General features: G+C 44.7%; 2 protein-coding genes across 3 annotated transcripts in view; both read right to left on the bottom strand.

The window, feature by feature from the left end:
- cfap410 (cilia and flagella associated protein 410) overlaps positions 1-4,023 on the bottom strand; it is a 42,849-nt gene extending 38,826 nt beyond the window's left edge. The window contains exon 1 of one of the 2 annotated variants that reach the window (XM_063035816.1): positions 3,893-4,023. In XM_063035816.1, the coding sequence (XP_062891886.1) occupies positions 3,893-4,008 (116 nt within the window). In that variant the 5' untranslated portion in view covers positions 4,009-4,023. The remainder of the gene's footprint in view (positions 1-3,892) is intronic. The other variant, XM_063035818.1, reaches the window with a different exon arrangement.
- A 14,047-nt stretch (positions 4,024-18,070) lies between these two features.
- Positions 18,071-25,308, bottom strand: part of pkn1a (protein kinase N1a) — a 158,076-nt gene continuing 150,838 nt past the window's right edge. The window contains exon 22 of the mRNA XM_063035930.1: positions 18,071-24,278. Coding sequence (XP_062892000.1) covers positions 24,069-24,278 — 210 coding nt within the window. The 3' untranslated portion in view covers positions 18,071-24,068. The remainder of the gene's footprint in view (positions 24,279-25,308) is intronic.

The following is a 25,308-nucleotide window of genomic DNA, read 5'->3' as shown; positions in this document are numbered from 1 at the left end:
GCAAGTACATAGTTTCATGAAACTGGTGTTACAGATGGACAGGGTGGTGAAGAGGGCATTTGGCACACCGGGCTTCCCTTATTAGTCAGTATAGAGGTTGGGATGTTATGTTGCAATTGTACAAGATGTTGGTGAGGGCACTCTTGGAATACTGCATACAATTTCTGTCACCTTGTTACAGGAAGGACATTATCACACTAGAAAGAGAGCAATGACAATTTCTGAGAGTGTCACCGGGACTCAAATGCCTGAGTTACAGGGAGAGGTTGGGCAAGTTGGGACTTTAGTCCTCAGAGCACAGGAGACAGAGGGGTGATTTTACAGAGACGTATAAAATCATGTGTGGAACTCGACAAGGTGAGTACACACAGTATTTTCCCCCACGGTAAAAAGAACCAAAAATAGAGTTCATAGGTTTAAAATCAGTGGGGAAAGATTTGAAGGGCAACTTCTTCACACAGAGGGTAGTGAGTATATGGTATAAGCTGCCAGAAAAAGTGGTTGAGGTAGGTATAAAATCAGCATTTTAAAAACATTTGCATAAGTATAGAAATAGGAAATCTGTTGGAATACAGGTCAAACACAGAAAAATAAGACTAGTTTAGGTGGGCATCTTGGCCGACATAGACAAGTTGGGCCTAACAGGCTGTTTCAGTGCTATATATCACTTTATGACTCTAAATAAAAGGAACAGTAAGTCATTCAGCCTTTCAGATATGCTCTGCCATTTATTAAGATTATGGCTGATCAACTAGCCCTGCTCCTTTACTGTTGCAACTCCCTTCATGCCCAGAAATCTTTGTCTCAAAAGAACACAGAACGATCATCCACAAACATCTAGGGTAGAGAATTCCAAAGGTTCATAATCCTCTGCATGAAGAAACTTCTCACCTCAGTCCTAAATACCCTGGTTCCCTGAAAGTAACTACACAGGAAATTGAGAGCTAAAGAAGGCCTATGGTATGCTCGCCTTCAATAGCTGGTGCATCTAGCAGTTATGTAAATCTTTGTTTCGGTTACACTCAGACTACTGTATGTGGTTCTGGTCACTGCATTATAGAAAGGATGTGGTGTTTTTGGAAAGACAGCAGAAGAGATTTACCAGGATGCTGCCTGATTAGAAGGTATGAACTGGACAGAATGGTTGGGAAAACGATAGAAGGTAAGGAAATAGGAGAAATGAGTGGTGATGTCTTGGACAACATACAAATTAGCAGGGAGGAGCATTAGACCCCTTAAAGTACATTAAGGTGAATAAATCCCCAAATTCTGATATTAAAACAGGTGGAGTTGCAGACAATTTGGAAGATTATGAAAAATTACAGGGAGATCTTGTTCAGCTAGGAACGTAAGCCAAGGACTGGCAAATAAGCTTTCAATTCAGATCGATGTGAGGTATTGCATTTCGGTAGATCAAATCATGGTAGGACTTACAGTGAATGGTGGGCCTCTGGAGAGTGTTAGGGACAGAGAGGCCTAAGAATACTGGTGAATAGTTCACTGAAAGTAGCATCACAGGTAGATAGGGTAGTGAAGATGTTTCATACACTGACTACAGGAGTTGGGAAGTTAGTTGCAGTTATGCAAGCAGTTGGTGAGGCCACAACTGGGAGTGCTGTGTGCAGTACTGGTCACCCTCCTAGAAAAAGGATATTACTAAATGAGACAGATTTAATAGAATATTTTCTGGACCTGGGGGCCCGAGTTTCAAAGAGAGGTTAGACAGGCTAGGGCTTTATTTTGTAGAGTGTAGGAGATTGAGGGGGTAACCTGATAGAGATATACAGTATCAGATCACGGGAGACATAGCACACAGTCATTTTCCAGGGAGGGTGTAAGAAAAACATGAGTGGTAGCTTCATCACGTGTAGGATCATGCATATTTGGAATGAGCTGCCAGATACAGGGTCTCTTACAAATTTTTATAGATGTGCAGTGGAGAAAGCATTCTGACTGGATGTATCACTATCTGGTATGCCGGCCGCAGTGCAGATGATCATAAGGAACTAAAGAGGGTTGTAGTTTCACCACAGCTCCATCATGGTGCAACAATTCCCTCTTCAAGAGGCAGGGCATCATGAAGGTGGCTGCCATTATAAAAGAACCTCAACAAACTGACATGCCCTTTTTGCACTACTACCACCAGGGAGGTGGTAAAGAAGCCTGAAGTTTCACACTCACTGTTTTAATAACCACTTCTTCCCCTCCACCATTATATTTCTGAACACAACATTACCTCATTATTCATCTTTCAAACTATTTATCTTGTAATAATTAGAATAATTTTTATGTCTTACACTGTACTGGTGCCATAATACATTGAATTTCATGACATATGTCAGTAATACAAACCAGATTCTGATTTTATTCACTCCTATCACATCACCCCTCATCCTCCTATGCTCCAATAATAACATCCCAACCTGCTTAACCTCTCTCCTTAACTTAGTCTCTCAAGTCCCGAAAACATCCTCATGAATCTCATCTGCACTCTTTTCAGCATCGCGGCATCTATCCTTTAGCACAGTAACCAAAAGTTATTCCAAATGAAACTTAATATACATTCACATTTATTAAAACATGTATAACTGCAACATAACATCCCGACATCTATACTCATCCCAACTTTTGACTGATTAGGGCCAGCATGCAAAAACCTTTTCTAGCATCCCGTCCATCTCTGCCACCACTTTCAGAGGATCATGTACTCGTATCCCTCAGTCCCTCCGTTCTACAAAACTCCCTACAGTTCACTGTGAAAGTCCTACCCTCATTTGTCCTCCCAAAATGCAATACCCCAAACCTAAATTAAACTCCATTTGCTACTCCTTGGCACACTTACCCAGAATTCCTGACAAACATCTTCACTGTCAAGGATATCACCAACTTTAATGTTAACCAGTCATGTCTTGTACAAATCATCCAAATCCTTGACATAGATAACAAATGGCAATGGCTTAGGCACCAACCCCTGTGGTACATCACTAGTCACACATGGGCCTTCAGTCCGAAAATCAACCTTCTACCATCACCCTCTGCTTCCTATCAATCAGGAGACAAGAAACTGCAGATGCTGAAACCTAGAGCAACACACAAAGTACTGGAGAAATTCCGGTCAGTCAACATCTATGCAAATAATTGGATAATCAACATTTCAGTACAAAACCCTTCATCTAATGAAGGACGCATACAATTATCATATATTTTCTTCTTTTTCCTTAATCAAAGCTTTGTTATCCGATTATCTCGCCATTATCTTGCCATTTTGTTCATCCGTCTCTGAGACGCTTTTAGATGATTCCCAAATGTCAAGTGTTGTTTTACCGCAAGCATCTGCGCCCGCTACATTTTTACCTGCACTTTCGAAATCAGCCTTCCTTCAGTTTAAAACTTTAACTGGTTATAACCTGTTCTCCTACAGACACTACCTAAATACCGTTAAATACCTCAGCATCGAAGTCCTACCTAATCTCCGGCAGATATGTTGGTTAGATTTGCCTGATGCGAGATTCTCAAAACAGATACTCTATTTTGCTCCATCATGGGAGAAGGTTATAAAGCAGCAGTGGGAAAATGTTAAGGATGGGAACGTCACTGCCTCCTGTGAAACCCTGGCCCTTCACAACTGAAAATGGAAAAGATACTGGGAACCTCAAGGCCTCGCACGGGGAGCCACATGGCCCTTGTGATGAAACGAGCCAAACTCCTGCTCCAACGGAAGGTACACAGGGCTCTCAGCCACGGTGCTATCTGAACATTGGAGCGGCGGCAGCTCGTTCCTCCACCGGAGCAGAGGGCCGCCGGCGGGTGAGATTCACTTCCATTAGGGGGTCACCCACATCCTTCTCTGTGATCTGTTCCCGCCTCAGTAGCGGCCTGAGGTGGCACTCACCAACAGTTTAGCTTTCTAACAGTGTCCAGGTCCGAGGCCTTCGCCCGCGACAGAACCAGATTCCTGCTCAGAGACATGGCGGCGGGAACCCCCGGGACCGGACCGGCTGTGGCCATGGCAACGACAGCGAGTGCTCCGGGGAACAGTCAGCGCGGACCGGCTGTGGCCATGGCAACGGCAACGACAGCGAGTGCTTCGGGGAAGATACTCAGCGCGGACCAGCTGTTGCCATGGAAACAGCCACGTTTGTAAACTAGCTCATTCAAAATGCTGGAGGAACTCAGCAGGCAAAGCAGCATCTCTGGGGAAAAAAGTACAGTCGACGTTTCTCTTCGGCAGGACATTTTGTCATGTTTGTCAACGTACAGATTTCTTCTCATTCAAGTTTCTCCAACTTAGTCATCCTCACAGGAACATGCGGGTCCCGAATCCTAACCAACTAGCACTTTTATCTAACCCACTAACAGACTCCCCCACATTGGACGGGGATTTACCCTCAGAGTTGTGCAGTTAGACAGCGCAGAAGCAGGCCGTTCGGCCTAACTTGCCTATGCTGACCAAGGTGCCTTCTTTTAACATCTGCCGGACGATGCTGAGGATGTTCTACGAGTCTGTGGTGGCCAGTGCGATCATGTTTGCTGTTGTGTGCTGGGGCAGCAGGCTGAGGGTGGCAGACACCAACAGAATCAACAAACTCATTCGTAAGGCCAGTGATGTTGTGGGGATGGAACTGGACTCTCTGACGGTGGTGTCTGAAAAGAGGATGCTATCCAAGTTGCATGCCATCTTGGACAATGTCTCCCATCCACTACATAACGTACTGGTTGGGCAGAGAAGTACATTCAGCCAGAGACTCATTCCTCCGAGATGCAACACAGAGCGTCATAGGAAGTCATTCCTGCCTGTGGCCATTAAACTTTACAACTCCTCCCTTGAAGGGTCAGACACCCTGAGCCAATAGGCTGGTCCTGGACTTATTTCCTGGCATAATTTACGTATTACTATTTAACGATTTATGATTTTAGTATATTTAATTATTTATGGTGCAACTGTAACGAAAACCAATTTTCCCCGGGGTCAATAAAGTATGACTATGACTAAACTGTTCTCATTTACCTGTGTTTGTCCTGTATCTCTCCTATCCACGTATCTTTTTTAACCCACCACCTCTTCTGGCAGCAGATCCCACGTGTGTGAAAAATTTTTCCCACGGGTTCCCCTTAAATCTCTCCCCTCTCACAACTCCATGCCTCATAGTTTCAGACTCACCTATTCTAGGAAAAATACTGTGATAATCCAGCTTGGTTATGATTATGGTTATGATCCTATCCAGTCTCTCCTAAAATCTCAGATAAAACATTACAGCAAGGCACAGACCTATCAGCCCATAATTTTGTGCCGACCTTTAAATCTACTCTAAGATCCATCTAACCTTTCTGTCCTACACATTTCTCAATTTTTCTATCATCTACGCATCTATCTAAAAGTTTCTTAAATGCCTTTAATGTATCTGCTTCTACCACTACTCCTGGCTAGATGTTCCATTCACCCACCATTCTCTGTATAAAGACTTTTTGCCCCTTATTCTTTCCTCTAATCACTTTAAAATTCTGTCCCCTTGTCTGAGCCATTTCTGCCTTGGGAAAAAGTCTCCAACTATCTACTCAATCCATGCCTCTTCTTATCTTATATATCTCTATCAAGTCACCTCTCATTCTCCTTCATCCATGGGCTTTGTCACATTGTCAAGGAATTCAATCTCGCTTGTGAAGCATGACCTACCCCTCACAAAGCTTTGCAGACGATCCCTAATCAGACTATACTTATCCAAATACACATAAATCCTGTCTCTAAGAATCTTCTCCAATAATTTGCCCACTTCTGAAGTAAGACTCACTGGACTATAGTTCCCAGGGTCATCCCTACTCCCTTTTTTGAACAAAGGAATAATATTTTCCACCCTGTAACCTCTACTCCAGTGGCCAGCAAAGACGCACAAATCGTCACCAAAGGCACAACAATTCCTTCCCTTGCTCCCAGTGGTAACCTGGTGTATACCTGGGGTGGCACGGTAACACAGTTGTCAGCACAACCCTATACAGTACCAGCGACATGGGTATATTTTTGCTGCTGTCTGTAAGGAGTTTGTATGTTCTTCCCGTAACCGCATGGGTTTTCTCCGGGTGCTCCAGTTTCCTCCCACACTCCAGAGATGTAGCGGTTGGTAAATTAATTGGTCAATATAAATTGCCCCATAATCAGGCTAGGATTGAATTGGGAGATTGCTGGTTTGCGCAGTTCAAAGGGCCAGAAGGGACTACTCTGCGGTGCATTTCAATAAGAAATGAAGACATATCTGTCCCAATGTTTTCAAATGCTCGAACACATTCCCTGTGTTCAACGTGTTCAAGCACATCAGCCTCTTTCAAACTGTCCATCTCTCCGGTGAATACTGAAATAAAGTACAGGTGCCTCTGTTTCTATTAGAGGGGAATCTATAAAATTCCCCCAATTGACTGATTGCTCCATTTCTGTTTCTGACTTCCACCCACACTGACTCAGTCGACAACCCTTCCACAATGTCTTCCCTTTCTACAGCTGTGACACTATCCCTGATTAGCAATTCCACTCAACATCATTGTGACAGCATTCCTGATTAGCAATTCCACTTAACATCCCTATGATACTATTCCTGATATACAATTCCACTCAACATCCCTGTGACACTATCCTGGATTCCCAATTCCACTCAACATCCCTGTGACATTATCCCTGATTAGCAATTCCACTCAACATCCCTGTGACACTATTCCTGATATACAATTCCACTCAATATCATTGTGACACTATCCCTGTGATGTATTTTTCTGTGGGGTTTAGATGCTTCAAATATGATAGGGTTTTTAAAAGAGGTGGAGTTGCATTAGATTAAGGACAATTTCACAGTGGCACTTAAAGAGCACATGGTGGGCTCGTCTGGTGAGACAGTGTGGATAAAGCTCAGTAGTCAGAGAGATGCCGTCACTATAATGGGACCTCCCATGTAGATCTCCCAGTGGTCTGAGGAAGATAAAAGGACAGAAGTGTTGACCGATTATGGGAAGCTGTAAAAACAACAGGTTCTTGCAGTGGATGACTTTAATTCCCCAATATTAACTGGGACTCCCTTAGTGCCAGAGAATGAGACGGGGCTGAATTTAGTAGATGCATCTGGGAGGGTTTTTTTGATGCCATATGTAGATAATCCCACCAGGGAAGGGGTCATAAGAAACCTTGTAGCGGGAAATGAGCCTGGCCAAGTGATCAGAGTTTCAGTGGGAGAGTTTCTTGGGTAGAGTAATCATAACTCTGTAAGTTTACAGATAGTTATGTACAAGGATAAGACTGGCTATTGGGACAAGGACTAATTACAATAATATAAGACAATAGGTTAAAGTATCAATGCAAGAAATTCTGCAGATGCTGGAAATCCAAAGCAACACACACAGAAAATGCTGGAGGAACTCAGCAGGTCTCACAGCATCTAAGAAAATGAATAAACAGTTGATGTAAAAAAGGCAGGCAGAAGGGAAGGAGGCTAGCTAGAAGATGATAGGAGAAACCAAGTGAGTTGGAAAGATAAAGGCCTGGAGAGGAAGCAATCTGATAGGACAGCAGAGTGGACCATAGGAGAAAGGAAAGGAAGAGGGGGTCCAGGGTGAGGTGTTAGGCAGGCGAGCAGAACAGGTAATAAAGGCGAGAATGGGGAATAGAAGAAGAGGGCAGGGGGAGGGAAATATTTTCTAACCAGAAGGGGAAATCAGTATTCACGTCATCAGGTTGGATATATCCAGATGGAATAAAAGATGCTGCTCCTCCACCCTGAGGGTGGCCTCATCTAGGACCGACATGTCGGAGTCGGAATGGGAATCAGAATTAAAAAGTTTGGCCACCGAGAAGTTCTGCTGTTGGCAGATGGAGCAGAGGTGCAGAATGAAGTGGTCCCCAATTTGCGACAAGTCTCACCACATCGGGACCGCTGGACACAATAGACGACCCAGCAGATTTCCAGGAGAAGTGTTGCTTCATCTGAAAGGACTGTTTGGGGTTCTGAATGGAGGTGAATGGGTAGGTGTAGCACATAGGCCACCTGCTGGGATGAGTGCCTGGAGGGAGAATAGTGGGGAGGGATGAACAAACAAGGGAATCACAGAGCGAGTGATCCCTGCGGAAAGCAAAGAGGGAGTTAAAGTTATGTTTAGTGGTAGGATCTCTTTGGTGATGGCGGAAGGTACGGAGGATAATGTGTTGGATGCAGAGGCTCATGGGGTAGCAGGTAAGGGCAAGAGGAACTTTATCACTGTTAAAGTGGCAAGAAGATGGGGTAATTGCAGATGTTCGGAAACAGTGGAGGGGTAAGGGCTGTATAAATAGTGGAGGAAAAGAAACACCTTTCTTTGAAGAAGGAGGACATCTCCGATGTCTCAGAATGGAACGCTGCGTCCTGAGAACAGGTGCGATAGAGGAGAAGGAACTGAGAGAAGGGATTAGCATTTTTTTTTTAACAGGAGATAGGCTGGGAAGAGGTATAGTCAAGATACCCATGGGAATCGGTAGGTTTATAAAAAATGTCAGTTGACAGTTTGTCTCCAAAGATGGAAGCAGAGAGATCGAGAAAGGGAGGGAGGTGTCAGAGATGGGCCAAGTGAACTTAAGGGCAGGGTAGAAGTTAGAAGCAAAATTGATTAAACTGACGAGCTCTGCATGGCTACGTGAAGCAGCACCAATGCAGTCGTGAATGTTGCAGAGGAAGAGTTGGCAGCATTACCAGGGAAGGCTTAGAACATGGAATGTTCTACATTACCAATGAAGGCGTAAGCATTGCTGGGGCACAGGAAGGTCTCCATGGCTAGCCCTCGAGTCTAAAGAAATCAGTAGGAACCAAAGGGAAAATTGTTGATGGTGAGGGACAGTTCTGTCAGACAGATGAGTGTATTGGCGGAGGGGAACTGGTTGGTTCTTTTATGAGAAAGAAGCAGAGAGCTTTGAGGCATTCTTGATGGGGGAAAGAAGTGTAAAGGGACTGAACATGCATGGTAAAAATGAGGCAGTCAGGGCCAGGGAATAGAAAGTTAATGAGAAGGTCAAGAGTATGATGTAGGTGGGAAGCAGCTGAACCAAGGTGGAATGGAATTGAATTGAGTCAAGATATGAGGAGCAGGGAGAAACCTGGACAGTCAGGCTAGTGGATCTTCAGTAAGAGGTAGAAGCAAGCAGTGTGGGGTAAGGGAACTATGAGTTAGGTGGCAGTTCTCCGAAGTTGATGAGAGCACTGATGGTGTCAGAAACAGTAGGTTAAAGTAGTTGGGAGTAATTTAAAGGTCAACTGGTCAGAAATCGAGACCAACAGGTTCCTGTGAGGAAGAAAGACAATGATGGCAAGGTTCAGGAAACTTGGATGATGAGAGATGTTGAATGTTGAGCAACACACATACACGAAGTGCTGGTGGAACTCAGCAGTTCAGGCAACATCTACGGAAAAGATTAAACAGTAAACATTTTGAGCCAAGACCTTCATCAGAATTGGAAAGGAAGGAGAAAGATGTCAGAGTAAGAAGGTGGTGGGCAGGGAAGTTGTACCAGCTAGAAGGTGATAGGTGTACCAGCTGGGGAGGGAGGGAGATGCAGTAAGAGGGGAGGCAAAGGGCTGGAGAAGGAGGAATCTGATTAAGAGAGAAAACTGGATCATGGGAAAAAGGGAAGGAGGAAAGACACCAGGAGCAGATGATAGGCAGGTGAAGAGAAGAGGCCAAAGTTCAAAGTGCATCTATTTTCAAAGTATGTTTACATTATGGAACCTTAAGATTTATCTTCTTGCAGACAGCCTCAAAAACAAAGAAACACAATAGGAACTGTTTAAAGAAAAACCCCACACAAGACCATCAAACACCCAATGTGAGAAAAAAGAACAAATCATGCAAACAATAAAAAGTGAACAAATAACGATAACTGCAGAGATCCTGAAAGTGAGTCAGAGTGGAGTAATAAAGGAGAGGGAAGGGGAAAAATTTCCAGAAGTTGGAGAAATTGATGTTCATGCCATCAAGTGATGAGAGATGTAAATTTAGTGAAAAAGAAGGGAGCACATGGGAGGGTGAAGAAACTGGAATCAGACAGGGCCCTTCAGAAATGGAAAGAAAGTAGGAAAGAACTCAGGCAGGGAATTCTGATAGCCAAAGTTGCCCGGAGAATGAGGAAGATCCTAAGGCATTTTATAAATACAACAAAAACAAGGGGGCCACTCGGGAAAGGATAGCACAACTTAAAGGCAAAAAAATTACGCTTAGAGCCAGATGAAGTGGTCAAGGTACTAAGCAAGTGCTTTGCATCAGTTTTATCCATGGACCTTATCCACTTTAAAGTTTTTATTTTGAGAGACCCAGCACCTCCTCCTAAATATTGATATGCTCTGGAATATCAGCATACCCCTCCCTCATAAACCTCTCATAAATTTGACAATGTTCACCAAGGAGAAGGACATGGAGGATAGTGCGATCTAGGAGAGGCACATCAATATTGAGGAAGAGCAGGTGTTCATTCAGTCTGTTGAAAACATGAGGTAGGTACTTTGTGATGGTCTGTTGAGATTCATTGCAAGATATTGAGGGAGGCTGTATACACTATATACAGCCTCCCTCAAAAGAGATCCATGTATCCTCTTCAACCACAGACATGGTTCGAGACAGTAGGGTAGGAGAACAGTCAATGATATTCCTGGGGGGGGGGGGGAGGGAGAGAACTGGAAACGAGAGGCCAGTGAACTGTAGGGAAATTATTGAAGATACATATGGACAGGATTTAATAACATTTGAAAAAGCCTGGACTTGTTAGAAAAAGTCAGCCTAGGTTTATGCAGGGGAGATCCTTTCTCACAAAGTTGAATTGAGTTTTTTTTTTGAAAAGGTGACAAAGGTAAGCATATTGCAATGGATGTTGTCTACATCAGTGAAGCATTTGACCAGGTTCCTCGTGCATGATGAAGATCAACAGTGACTTGACTGTTTAGATTCAGAACCGGCTTCCCCATAGAAGCAGAAGGTGATGATCAGTGAGACTTTCTCTGGCTGGAGTGGTGTTCCACGGGAATCGGTACCGGGATTTTTGCTGTTTGTGATATACACTCAATTGCCACTTTATTCATACACCTGCTTGTTAACGCAAATATCTAATCAGCCAATCATGTGGCAGCAACTCAATGCATAAATGCGTGCAGATATGATTAAGAGGTTCGCTGTTCCTCAGACCAAACATCAGAATGGGGAAGAAATGTGGAGTTAGACTTTAAATTCCTTGGCATTGTCATTTCAAAGGATCTGTCCTGGGTCCAGCTCCTAAGTAAGTGCCCTTACAAAGAAGGCACAGCAGCACCTCTGATTTCTTAGAAGTATGCAAAAATTTGGCATGACATCTAAAACTTTGATAAGCTTCTAAAGATACAAGGTGGAGAGTATACTAACTGGTTGCATCACAGCCTGCTATTGAGACACCAATGCACTTGAATGGAAAAGCCTACAAAAATAGTGTATACAGCCCAGTACATCGCAGGTGAAGCCCTTCCCACCAGTGAGCTCAGGGAAGTAGCAGCCATCGTCAAGGACCCCCACCACCCAGGCCACGCTGTCTTCACACTGCTGCCATCAGGAAGGAGGGACAGGACCCTTAGGACCCATACCACCAGGTTCAGGAAATCATTATGCCTCATGTACCAGGCTCCTAAACCAGGGAGATTACTTCACACCTAGGGTAGTTAACAAAGCTTATGGGGTGTTAGCTTTCATAAGTCGAGGGATAGAGTTTAAGAGTCGCGATGTAATGATGCAGTTCTATAAAACCCTGGTTAGGCCGCACTTGGCGTACTGTGTCCAGTTCTGGTCACCTCACTATAGGAAGGATGTGGAAGCATTGGAAAGGGTACAGAGGAGATTTACCAAGATGCTGCCTGGTTTAGAGAGTATGCATTATGATCAGAGATTAAGGGAGCTAGGGCTTTACTCTTTGGAGAGAAGGAGGATGAGAGGAGACATGATAGAGTTGTACAAGATGATAAGAGGAATAGACAGAGTGGATAGCCAGCACCTCTTCCCCAGGGCACCACTGCTCAATACAACAGGACGTGGCTTTAAGGTAAGGGGTGCGAAGTTCAAGGGGGATATTGGAGGAAGGTTTTTTACTCAGGGAGTGGTTGGTACGTGGAATGCACTGCCTGAGTCAGTGGTGGAGGCAGATACACTAGTGAAATTTAAGGGACTACTAGACAGCTATATGGAGGAACTTAAGGTGGGGGCTTAAATGGGAGGCAGGGTTTGAGGGTCCGCACAACATTGTGGGCCGAAGGGCCTGTACTGTGCTGTACTATTCTATGCTCAGCTTTATTTGCCCCAGCACTGAACTGTTCCCACAACCTATGGACTCACCGTCAAGGATTCTACAATTCATATTCTAAATGTAGTTTATAACTTGTGAAACACCCCAGTTTCCTGGGCTGCTTAAGTGTAGGGAAGACAACCTCTGGCCCCGCCAGACTAGTAAGATTGAGGCGCACTCGATCCCACCCCACACCCGTTTGTGTGGATGCTGTGTCATTTACCACCCTGTTACAAATTAATGCCATGAAATAACAGGCACTGCACTGATTAAAGGAATTATAATTATGAATCTTAACTAAAGGTAAATAATAACAGAAAGAAAACGGCCCATTCTAATTAAACAGTCAAATGCGCACAAGTTGGAACTCATCTTGAACTTCTCGGTCACTCATGCACTGGGCACCTCAGTCAACGCGAAACCACACACCACCTTCCAAACGTCGCTCGCTATCCATCTCGAACAAACGGGTCTCCCGCTGGATCGTATGCTACAACCGGTTCTCCCCAGCATCTTCTCTCTTCATCTCCTCTCGCACAAAAGCCCCAGGCCCAACCTTAGTGTCCCTCGCCAGAAAACCTCCCCTTCAATTCCACCATCCTAACATTTCTCTTCATCTCTTATCTTCAACAGTAACCCAAACATAAGCTGAAAACAAGCAGCTCTCACAGAACACAAAATGAAATTCATACAGCATAACAGTAAAAAAAAATGAACCAGGGCATTGCACTTATTTATTGTATCTATTATTATTTTGCTTTTCTTTTCGTATTTGCACAAGCTGTTGTCTTTGGCACATTAGTTGTTTGTCCGTCTTTGTGTGTAGTTTTTCATCGATTCCATCGTATTTCTTTGTATTTACTGTGAATGCCTGCAAAAATGTATCTCAGGGTAGTATATGGTGACACACGTTATTTGATAATTTACTTACCATGTTCTTTTGAACAATTGAGCTATAGCATCACTCAGTTATTTTATAATGGCTGTTCTTGAGCCTCACAGTGCTTGCTTTCAGAGTTTTCCATTTTCTGCCTGAGGTGAGGGGGAGAAGAAAGAATGTCAGGGAAGGGTGTGGTCTTTGTGCTGGCTGCTTTACTAAGGTGGTAGGATCTGTAGTTAGAGTCCACGGAGAAGAGGCTTTTTCCTTGATTTTCTGAGATGTGTGCACAATTTTCTGCTGTTTCTTGTGGTCCCATGCAGAATGATTGTCATACCAAACTGAGATGCCTCCATATCAGATGCTTTCTATGGTGCATTTGTAAAAATTGTTGAGGTTCAATGGAACGTGCCAAATTCCTTTAGCCTCCCAAGGCTGGGGTGGATTAGTGTGAGAAGATGAAGGTGTGTGGAGGAGCAGGAAAGGGAAGGCAGAGTGGAAAGGTGGAGTGAGAGGGAAAGAGGAAGGAAGAAGAGAAGGGAGAGAAAGGAAAGAGTAAGTATGGATGGGACAGAGAGAACAGTAATGAGGGAGAGAGATTTGGGGAATGGGGAGAGTAGAGGAGAAAGACCATGTGAAGGCAGGAGGGAGATAAAGAGGTGAAGACAAACGTTAGGGGGATAATGCGAGGAGGGAGAGTTGAAGAAGAGAGGCAAGGGAGTGAGGGGAGAAAGTGGATTTGGAACAAAGGGAGAAGGGAGAGGGTGGGGAAAGAAGGAGTCGGTCAGAGGGAGAGGTGAGAGGAAAGGTGAGCAGGAATGATAGAGCATAAAAACAGGCCCAACTGTTCCATCATGGTCAAGATTCCCTTTTAACTGAATCCCATTTGCCCATACCTGACCCATATCTCTCTAAACCTTTCCTATCAGATATCTTTTAAATGTTAATGAACCTGCCTCAACCACTTCCTCTGGCAGCTCATTCCATATACAGACCATCCTTGGGGTGAAAATGTTTGCCCTTCAGATTTCTAGTAAGTTCTCCCCTCTCAGTTTGAACCTGTCCACTAGAGTTCTTGCTTCCCCTGGAAAAAAGATGGTGCATTCACCCTATCTCTGCCCCTCATGATTTTATACATCTCTATAAAATCACCCCACACTTTCCTATGTACCAATGAACAAAGACCCAACTTGCAGAACTTCCTTGTAAATCTCTCTTCAAAAATCTGCACTTTTTCAGCCTAATGACATCTTGCCTTCGGCGGGGTTACCAAAATCGGTCACAGTATTCCAAATGTGGCCTACCAACGTCTTGTATAATTGTCACATAATATCCCAACTTCTATATCAAATGCCATGACTGACGAAGGCCAGCGTACCAAAAGCTTTCTTCACCACTGTCTACCCATGATGCCAACTTCAGGAAACCAAGTACATCTCTCCTGGGTCTCTCTGTTCTACAACACTCCCCAGGGTCCTACCGTTCACAGTCCTACCATTCTTTGTTTTCTTAAAGTGCAACATCTTGCATTTATATCCAATTTAAACCACTTGCAATTCCTTACTTACCCAAGCTTTCCCTCTGTAATTCCTGCTAACCATCTTCAATGCTTATATCACCAAATTTAGTGTCATCTGCAAATTTATTAACTATGTCTGATGCATTCTCACCTAACTTATTGATATAGATGCCAAAGCAATGTAATGAACAAAAAGAGTCCGAAAGGAAGGAAAAGCATAGAGAAGTAGAAAAAGTATGAAAAAGAGAGAGGGAGAGTGGAAGGGTGATAATGGAAAAGAGAGGGGGTGATGGAAGGGTGTAGGTCAAAGGGCAGAGCTAAGAGGAGGTTGGGGGATCAGAATGGGATAAAGTGAGAGTGGGAAGAGAAAGATGATGGGGAGAAAGGAATGCAGGAGAGATGAATAAGGAGAAGGTTGGTGGAGGATGAGTGTGAGAGAGGTGGGGACAGCATCAGTGGAGAGGAGACAGGGAGCTGATTGGGAGTAGAAGAGAGAGAGGGGAAGATGAGGATGAGTAACAGTGGACAAAAACAATGGAGGAGAGCGAGCAGGAAGGAGAAGATGGAGCATGGGGTGGGAGGAGAGACAGTTTCAAGGGGAAGGGAAAGGAACTGATGGGTGTTGAGAAGAGAATGGAATTGAAAACTGAGGAGGAGAGGAGAAAGATAAAGTGGGTGGGAGGCGATGTGACAGGTAAGAATGAGTGAGGTGGAAAAAGACAGGGAAGGGCTGGACAGGGAGAGGAGAGTGAGAAGGGAATGGGAGATTGGAAGTGGATAAAATGGAGGGAAGAGGGTAGGGAATAGAGAAATGGGGAGGGAGAAGGGAGGACGTTGGGGGAGGTGGAAAGGTAGAACAGGGGAAGTGAAGGAGCATGCAAAACAAAAGGGTGAGAGAGGGAGGGATGGGTCAGTGAGAGGGAATGGATGGTGAAAGAAGGGGGGAGCAGGCATTGAGGGGATGGAGATGAGAAAGGGATGTATCAGGAATATAGTGGTGGGGAATGGGCAAGACTAATGGGGTGAGAGAGATTAATATAGAGGAGGGATGAAGTGGTGGTGAGGTTGGGAGCTAGAGGGAAGAAAATGGAGGAGGAGAGAATGAGAAGTAGAATGAGAAGAGAATGGACGAGACTGAAGGAGATATGGCAGAGGGAGAGGCAGGCAGAGAGACAATGAACGAGCAGGAGAGAGTGAGGAGGAGGCAGTGAGGCTGACAGTTTGAAAGGGTGGATGAAAAGGAGAGGGAGGGGAAGAGGAAGGAGAGGGGAGTGAGGAAGAGCAATAAAGACAGTGAAATGATAGGAGGGCATGACAAGCACGAGAAGGGAGAGAAGCAGTTGGAGAAGTGGACGGGAGAATTTTGTCCATCGGTATACAGATATCTGGTGTCGATCCTGGACAGACCATGGTGGTCTAGGTCACCAGTTCAAACCCCTGATGCCCACCTATGGAAGAAAGGTGCAAGAACAAAAGGCCAAGGGGTGGCAAATGGTTTTTAATACAGAAAACTGTGAGGTGATCCAATTTGGAAAGTCAAACCAGCGCAGAACTTATACTGCACATGTAGGGCACTAAGCAGTGTAATGGAACAGAGGGATGTAGGAGTCCCATACACACCTAGCACACCGGTCCATATCTCATACTCAGCCAGCACACCGGTCCATATCTCATACTCAGCCAGCACACCGGTCCATATATCACACTCAGCCAGCACACCGGTCCATATCCCATACTCAGCCAGCATGGCAATCCTTTGTCCCGTACACAACCATCATGCTGATCCTTCGTCCCGTACACAGCCATCATGCTGATCCTTCGTCCCGTACACAGCCATCATGCTGATCTGTTGTCCCGTACACAACCAGCACGCCGATCTGTTGACCCGTACACACTGGTCTGTTGCCAGCACACACCCTACATGCTGGTCTGTGTCCCGGCATACAATTGCTGGGCTTTGCTTTGAATTTTCTGGTTGATCATTGCCTGGAACTGAACTACACACACAAAATGCTGGAGAGACTCAGCAGGTCAGGCCCTGTGGAGAGGAATAAACAGTCGACATTTTGAGCCGAGACTTTTCATTAGGACTGGAAGGCAAGGGCGAAGAAGCCAGAATAAGAAGGTGGAGGGAGGGGGAGGAGTACCAGTTAGAAGGTGTTAGGTTAAGTCAGGTTGTTGGAGGAGGGGGATGAAGAGAGTAGCTGAATGGACCAATGGAGAAAGGGAATGAGGGAGGGATGCATTAGGGAAAGTGGTTGGCAGATGAGAAGAGGCAAGGGGGAGCCAGAGTGGGGAATGGAAGAGAGAAGGAGGGGAGGGGAAAAGTTACCGTAAGTTAGAGAAATCAATGTTCATGCCAACAGGTTGGGGGCTCTGCAACAAGCAGGATTTCCCAGGGGCTTTTTCCCAACTATTTGAAGTCCAATCCCCACTCCCATTCTGGCACGGCAGTTCATGGCCTCCTCTACTGCCACAACGAGGCCACTCTCAGGTTGGAGGAGCAATACCTCTTATTCCATCTGGATAGCCTCCAAACTGATGGCATGAGTATAGATTTCTCTAATGTCTAGTAATTTTCCACCCACCCCCTTTCTCTCTTTTTTTCATTTCCCCCCTCTGGCTTTTCCTCATCCAAGTTTCACCACCTCCTTCCTTTTCTCCTTTGGTCCATGGAGCTCTCCTATCAGACTCCTTCTTCAGTTCTTTAGCTTTTCCGCCTTTTACCTTCATCCTTTTCAATTCATTGCCCCTCCCTCACCCAGCTGGCTTCTCCATCCAGCTTGTCCAGCTTGTCCTCCTTCCTTTCCAGTTCTGATGAAAGGTCTCTGCCTGGAACGTCAACTGGTTATTCCTTTGTTCCCAGATGCTGCCTGACCTGCTGAGTTTCTCCAGCATTTCGTATCTGTTACTCTGTATTTCCAGCATCTGCAGGATCTCTGTTGTTTATGACTGCCTGGAAAGTGATCCGTGTCTCCAGTTACACTTAGCAAGCTGCTGCTTACACCTCTGATGGCACACATCGTGGATGCCATCACCCAAGACATGCCCTGATCAAGGTGGTGGTACACTCTCAATGTTTCAGGAACAGCTTCTTCCCCTCTGCCTTTAGATTTCCAAATGGACAATGAACCCACCTTTAACACCTCACTATTTTTATCCTCTCCCTTTGCGCTACTTATTTAATATGCTTCTCGTAATTTATAGTTTTTATTACGTATTGCAATGTACCGCTGCAAAACAAATTTCACGACACATGCCAGTGATATTAAACCTGATTTTGATTTTCAGGTCATTAGACAACCTGTTACCTTGGTATTTTGCAGTGAAGTTGACTGCAAGTGAGATTTCAATAAACGGACACCAGACCGTACTGTGGGCTAAAGCATATTATTCAGACACATTAAACATCAGGCTTAATAAATGTAGGACAAAAGGCTATTTATAACAAAATGACTTTTTTTTAAAAATACACCTCTATGCATACAAAATAGTTAAGTTTCCTAAACAGGCTGTGCTATTGTTACAAACGAGGCGGGAAACCCCATGAAGTGAAACATAATACTAACAGCTCTGAGTTGAGTAGCATGTTCAGCCTTACACCCTTCACTCACATCTGTTCCTCCGATAATCTTTCATTTAATGTTGTCTTTGTTGGCTGAGTAAGCAAGGGCACGTTTGATGGAAACACATAGGCCGTTAGCTGGAATCTGGGATGGTCATCTGACCACTTAATGTACAGAATTTAAGAAGGATCCATTAATATACACCAGCTGCTACCCTTTGGCTCATTTCAAAGTAACATCTATAATAATTAGTGATATATTCACAGGGTGACATTGGAGCAGACTGGAGCAATAAAGCAGCCTAGTCTTGCCACAATAAACTCTACAGTGGAATGGTTACAGTAGTATAGAAGAAGACTGACAAAACTTTTATTAACTTAATTAGGAAAGAGGTGTTATTGGTTCTGGTTCTTGAGGGCCCGTGAAAAAATTGTCAGTAAGGAACACTTCGGGAGCAGTGAGCATGAGATCATAAAGTTTAGGCCAAAAACGCTGAGGGTCAAGAAAGGAACTTGTAAATTAAACGATTTCTAACATCAGAGGGGGTGAGGACAGATCTATCTTGGATATTATGGAACCAAAAATAGACAGGTAAAAGTATGGAGGAAGAGTGGTTGACCTTTAATGACAAACACATTAGGCACAAGCTGAATACATTCAAAGGTTTGGTGGGGGGGGGGGGGAGAGGGAGCACACTAAAGCTAAAGCCCAAGCCCCTGGGCTCACAAAGGAGAGAGTAGCTCACTGCCATATGAGGGGACATAGAACAACAAATAAACAAAGAGAATGCGAACGAGCGGTGAACTGAGAGCAAAACCTGAGTCTCCTATTGGTATAGGAGAAGAAAATGTACCGTAAAGGGGCTGGGACTGAGAAATCTGAAAATAATGAAAATGCAGAGACAGAAGGCATAGCTGGAATACGCTGTGTCAGAATCTCAGGAGAAAAAATGTGAATGGGGTGAGAGTGATTAGATTTAGAAAGGTTGGCTTTGTGCAACCAGGTGACCAGGTTTGTGTGGAACACAAGGAAGGTCTGGTGAAAGCTACAAGAGGGCCTGCAAAACCTTTCTATCTCCTGTGATACAGAGCTGGAAAGTGAGAACTTTAGTAAGGACATGCCAGGTAATTTAACACCAGGCGTGGGGGAAACTGTCAGAAATAATAAACAGAAAAACAGTATCAGGCACTTGGAGATGTTTGTTGACGATAAAGATTCAGCACAAAGGTGTTAAAAGGCAAATTGTGTTTGGTTGCCTGATGGAAGTTGCTGCAGGAAAAACAACTGTGGTTTACGTGAGATACTTCAAAGTTCTATATAAAGGTTTTATCAGCAAAACTAAACACAGTGGAGTTAAAGAGACAGTAGTGGAAAACAGTGGTGATCCCAGGGTTAATGCTAGTACCAAACTCTTTGACGTATGCAAGTAATTGGACACTAAAGTGCAGGGTAAAATTTGCAATGAGTTTGGCATAAAAAGAGGTAATATTGACGATATGGCACAGGTATAAAAGAAGTCAGGAGTAGAGGGATTCGAATGCAGACGTGAACTAATCCTTGCAACTGGCAGGGCATGGTGAGAGAGGTTAGTGGAGGACATGAGATTCAAGGATTTCCAAAATACAAAAGCAGGAGAGGTGCACTGACCCCAAATCACTGGTGTGCCACAAACAATCGGTCCCAGTCACTGCATGTTAGGATGCAGACAGAGATCCAGACAGGATGCAAACAACATTTACCTGAATGATACCAAGTTTGAGATGTTCCTGCTGCAAGGTTAGTCTGCAGAAACTATGATTGTTCATCTTGCAATAAAGTGAAAGTTTTGACAAAATCAAGACAAGTTTATAAAATACATAAGAAAGAGGCAGTTCAGATTTGCAGAAGGTTCGACAACCAGGGGCCCAGATTTAATATTTAGGCCATCTAATACAAGTGGTATAGCTGATACGTTACGTTCTCTCTCTGACTATTTAGGGTTCCTCCCACGTTCCCAGAGATTTGTAGATTGGTAAACTGGCTGTTTTACCTTGCCCCTCATGTGGAGGAGAATGGTAGAGTCTGGGGGTAGTGGGAGAGGGTGAAGTTGAGGTGCATATCAGGAGAAAAATGGGATGAGGATAGGATTTCCATACGAAGATGGGTAATGGCTGGCACAGACTCAGTGGGCCAGTGTGACTATAGCATGAGGAATTGTCTGCCATAGGCAGTGTGGCCTGGGACTGAAAACCTGGTGAGGTTGTAGACACTGGGCCCATCAGGGTGGAGAGGAAATAATCTGCAGGAGGGGTACAAGGCTCAGCCAGTGGAACTAATGAAATCCATCTCTTAGAGGTGACAGTGTCTGGGTGGACAGAATGGCCTTTCGCCATCACACTACCCATTCGGTGACAGGGGTCTTCAGGCTCTGGAAATCCAGTATGGACATCAGATAGCTCTTCATGCACTCCTGGAGCTGGGCACCACAGGAAAAGCCACAACTGACTGCTCAGTTCTCACAGTGCAACAGCCAGGTAGAGTTGGAACCAGGTAGATATCTGACTATACCAACAACCGGCTGTGTTCTCCACCTGGTGTTAGTAAGGCAGCAGCGTTTAGAGAGAGAAAAATGGAAGTCCCAGCAGCCAGAACACTCCCATTTCTTTTAGGCCACAGTGGGACTGTAACAAGGTACCTGAGGTGTGAATGGGAGTGGTGGTGGACCTGTGTATGAGGTGATACCCTGACACGTTGAAGACCTCCATGCCCGTGGTGACTCGGGTCCACAGCACTATTCTGCTGTGACTGCACAGTGGCGGCAATTACAGGGTACACAGCACAGAAACACACTGTCACACGTTGTATAAAATCCCCGTCAATACCAGACCCATTTACCTGCATTTGGTCCCGAGCCTTGTTAACGTGTCAGCTACAGCACAATGCCTCCGTCTGATACCGTGAGCTCAAAACCACCAGACTGTTATGAACACTGTTGCCCCCCCCAGGTCTGGCACTAGGGCATCTTCAGACACGCAGTCACACCTACAGCTTCTCCACCCAGCACAATGGCTCGCAGCCGAGAACTCACCCAGTGAGTACAATCGCATACAGGGGAAAGTGTCAGGGTGCACTGAGCACTGGGAGCTCAGGGAGAAGCACTGACTAGGCAAAACGACCACGTGACTGACAAGATGCCAAAACTTTAAGCTGACTACTGAGGGACCAGGCATTTAGTTATAGCAGAGTGGCTGAAGGGAGCTTCTGGGACCATGGACATTGTGGGGCCATGTTTGATGTTGCACAGTGCATAAAGAGGTCCTTCACCCCATTGTAACCATCTACACTAACTTCACTTCTACATTAAGTCCAGAGCTATTTATTCTATGATAATTTGAGTACTCAATTAGACACTATTTAAATGTGAGAGGCCCTGCTTCCACAACCCCTCAGGCAGTGAGTTTCAGGTTCCGAGCCCCTTCTGAGTGAAATAATTAAAACATAGAACAGTACAGGACAGGAACAGGCCTTCTGGCTCATGAAAATATGTAAACTAATTGAACTAATGATGCCTAATCACATTAGTCCGTGCTACCTACACGCCCATTTCTCTCCATTCTCTGCACATTCATATGTCTTATCTAAGAGCCTCTTAATTGCCACTACGGAATTTGCCTTCACTACCAACCTTGGCAGTGCCTTCCAACACATGCCATTTTGTTAAAAAAAAATTGTGTAGCTCACCTCCTTTAAATTTACCCCTTCACACCTTAAATGTAGGCCCTTTAGTATTAAGCATTTTGACCACGGCCAAAATATATCAGCATCTCACCTATCTAACCCTCTCATAATCTTATAAACTTTTATCAGGTCTTCCATTAGCCTCCAAAGCCAAGAGAAAACAATACAAACGTTGTCCAACATCTCCTTCGAGGACATGCATTCTTATTAGGGAGCATCATGGTATACCTCTGCTGCACCATATCCAAAGCCTCCAACACCCTTCCTATAACGGGGTGATCATATTGAATGCAATACTGCAGATGCATCCTAACCAGAGTTTTATAAAGCTGCAACATAACTTCCTGACTTTTGAACTCAGTGTCTCGACTAATAAGGCACACAAGCCATACGCAGCATGAGCAGTGAGGGATGGGGTGCTCGTTACAGGCAGACCACAGCATGCGATGTGAGTGAGGGATGGAGAGCTCAGTGCAGGCAGACCACAGCAATGACGGTGAGAGACAGAAGGCTCAGTGCAGGAGGGTCCCAGTCTGAAAGGTGAGAGACAGAGAGTTACGTGCAGGAGGGTCATGATGTGAATGGTGAGTGAGCGGTAGCTCTGTGCAGGTGAGACAGTCTACACGACTCATCCAGTAGCCATCGCAAGATCATTTACCAGCATCCAATCTGTATTGTTCACTGCCCTGGGATGCAATAGCATCTCTAGGTCCTTCTGAAACGCAGCGAGTCTCTCTGCCTGCACACCTTCAGGTTGTGTGTTTCATTCCAACACCCCTCAGAGAGGGGACTTTCTTCCTTAGATCCCCTCAAACCCCTGACCCTTCACGCTAAACAAGTGCTACTTAGTTTTACTTCTGATATTGAAGTTTCCCACCATCTTTCCAATCCTTTAGCCTGAAATTTTGTGAACCTCTTATCAGGAAGTCATCCCTCAGCATCCCATCCTCTCCCGGTGAATGAAACAGGTGGAATAGTGGTGCCACTGTCTCTCAACCCCTGTGACCCGAGTTCAGCCGTAACCTCAGGTGGTCCCTGGACCTGTGTGGCTTTTCCCCTCGGTGCTCCAGTCTCCTCCCACATCCCACACTGCTGGCCTCTGCAATCTGCCCCTCGTGTATAGGTGTGTGGCAGAACCTCGAGGGAGCACGAAGGTTGGGAAAGTGGGAAGAATCACACTCAAGGTAAATGTAGGATTAGTTTCAATGAGTGATTGACGGTTGGCACAGACTGGGTGGGCTGAAGGGCCTGTTTCCTGCTGTAACTCTCAATGAAACATTCCGGCCCGATTGCTTCCCTGCTAAATCTCTCCAGTGTAATCAGCTCCTTCCTGTGGGACAGCCATAAGAACTGCATCGAATAACCATTCCACAGTGAAATGCAGGCCTGACCAGCGCTATATAAAGGTGTATCCAACCTCCCTGCTTGTGCTTCAGGACCTGAGTAGTGAAAACAAGCGTCCAAAGTGCCTTCTTCACCATTGACCTGCATTACATAAATTCTTGGGCTTGTACAGATCCTCTGTTCCTCAGTACTCCCCAAGGCTCATCCATTCATATATTCCTTCAACATCCATCTTCACACAGTTCAATTTGCCAGAAGGACTGTAGTGTGACAGATGAGAAGTAAGCGGAGGTCGGGCGGCGGGGTGGATGAGGAGCGGGAAGACAGTGTTACTGTTGTGTTGTTCGCGAACTGACCGAGGTAGGTGGAATGCTTGACACTTTGGGACAGTGCAAAAAGGTGTGTCACAGAAACCAAGGACCTTTGCTCTGGGAAAGGGAGAGTGCAATTTGCTCATGGGATGCATGGGCTGTGGGAGTCCTTCAGAACAGAGGGTGGAGGGACAAAATGGTCCAGGTTCCTGATACATCTGGTCAGTTTGATTACAAGATCTTGATTCGTAAAGCCTTGAAAAGTATACAGTGTACTAAGAAATACACACCTATGTATATATATTTATAAATAAAAACTTTTTTAAAAAGAAGGCAAATAATTGCATCCAGAGCACTGATCACATATCCACTGCTTTTAAGGCTTAACGTTCTGTTAATATGAAACCAGTCTCAAGAATTGTTTGAACAAAGAGGTCACTTAACATGAATTGTTATCAGAGACATAATCAAACTCCTTGAACATGATTTGCTCCTTCTCACTGAGAATGCGAGGCTCCCTCGGGGGTGTCAGTTTTGCTTCTTCTGCCGTAAACTCCTCATCAAAGTTGCTGACATCTTCCGGATCTTTAATGGTAGGTACGAAAGGTGGCTTCACTTTCTTTGCCAGTAAGGCTTCCCAATCTATTTCCTGAGAATTTTAAGATGTTAAGAGTTCAACATTGGAAATAAAGTAAAAAATGAACATTCATTTCAAAAATTTGGAGAAGAGGGGGTAAGCAAAATTTCCCTAAAATGACTGAGAAATTATTCACCACTGCATAACTACATGCACTGCCAAGGAAGTTTTATTACAGAGTTTTAAACCAAAGTGAAGGATTTCTGAGAAAGGTTATATAGTATAAACACTGAAGGATTATAGGCTGTGTAGGAGGGAAGGGTTAGATTGATCGTGGTTTACAGTGCCTTGAAAAAGTATTCAACTATTTTCACATTTTATTGCCTGATTTTCTAAATATAAAATATATAGAAGTAGGATTTTTTTGAATTAACCTACAAAACAGTGTGCATCAGGTAAAATCAAAAGAAAAATTCCAAAACCTGTCAACAATTTACTAAAAATTAAAAACCTAAATGGTGAGGTTGAAAAAGTATTCACCTCCTTCATAATTACTACACCAACTTTCCTCAGGTGCAATACTGTATATTATCTTACCAACTCACCCAATTCTTTCAAGTAGAAAATTGGAGGTTCACCCCCTCTCCCTGCAAGGTCCAACAGCATGGTAGACTTTCAACAGACCAAACCAAAATGAAGAGAAAAGACCATTCAAGGCAGGTCGGGGAAATGAAAATGGTGAAGCACAGATCCAGGGAAGAGTATAGGACCAAAGAGTAAAGGCACTGAACAAACCTCAGAGCTCAGTGCAGTTCATCATGAAAAAGTGGAAAAAATATGAAACCACAGCCACAGTGCCCAGGTCAGGCCACCCCTCAGAACTTAAGACACTGGGGAAGAATGACACTTGCAAGAGGCTGCTGTGGTGACGAAAGTTACACTCAGTAAGCTGCAGAAGTCAGTGGCTATATCCGGGGATGAAGTTCATGGCTCCACAATCGCCAAGGCCTTGCATAAAAAGGCTACTTATGGAAGAATGGCAAGGAAGAAGCCCTGGCTAAAAAAAGAGCACACACTTGTCTGTAAAGATTTTGCAAAGCAT

This window comes from Mobula hypostoma, chromosome 29, assembly GCF_963921235.1.
Source record: "Mobula hypostoma chromosome 29, sMobHyp1.1, whole genome shotgun sequence".
In the NCBI taxonomy this organism is placed as follows: Eukaryota; Metazoa; Chordata; class Chondrichthyes; order Myliobatiformes; family Myliobatidae; genus Mobula; species Mobula hypostoma.
This window is presented reverse-complemented; position numbering and strand designations above follow the sequence as displayed.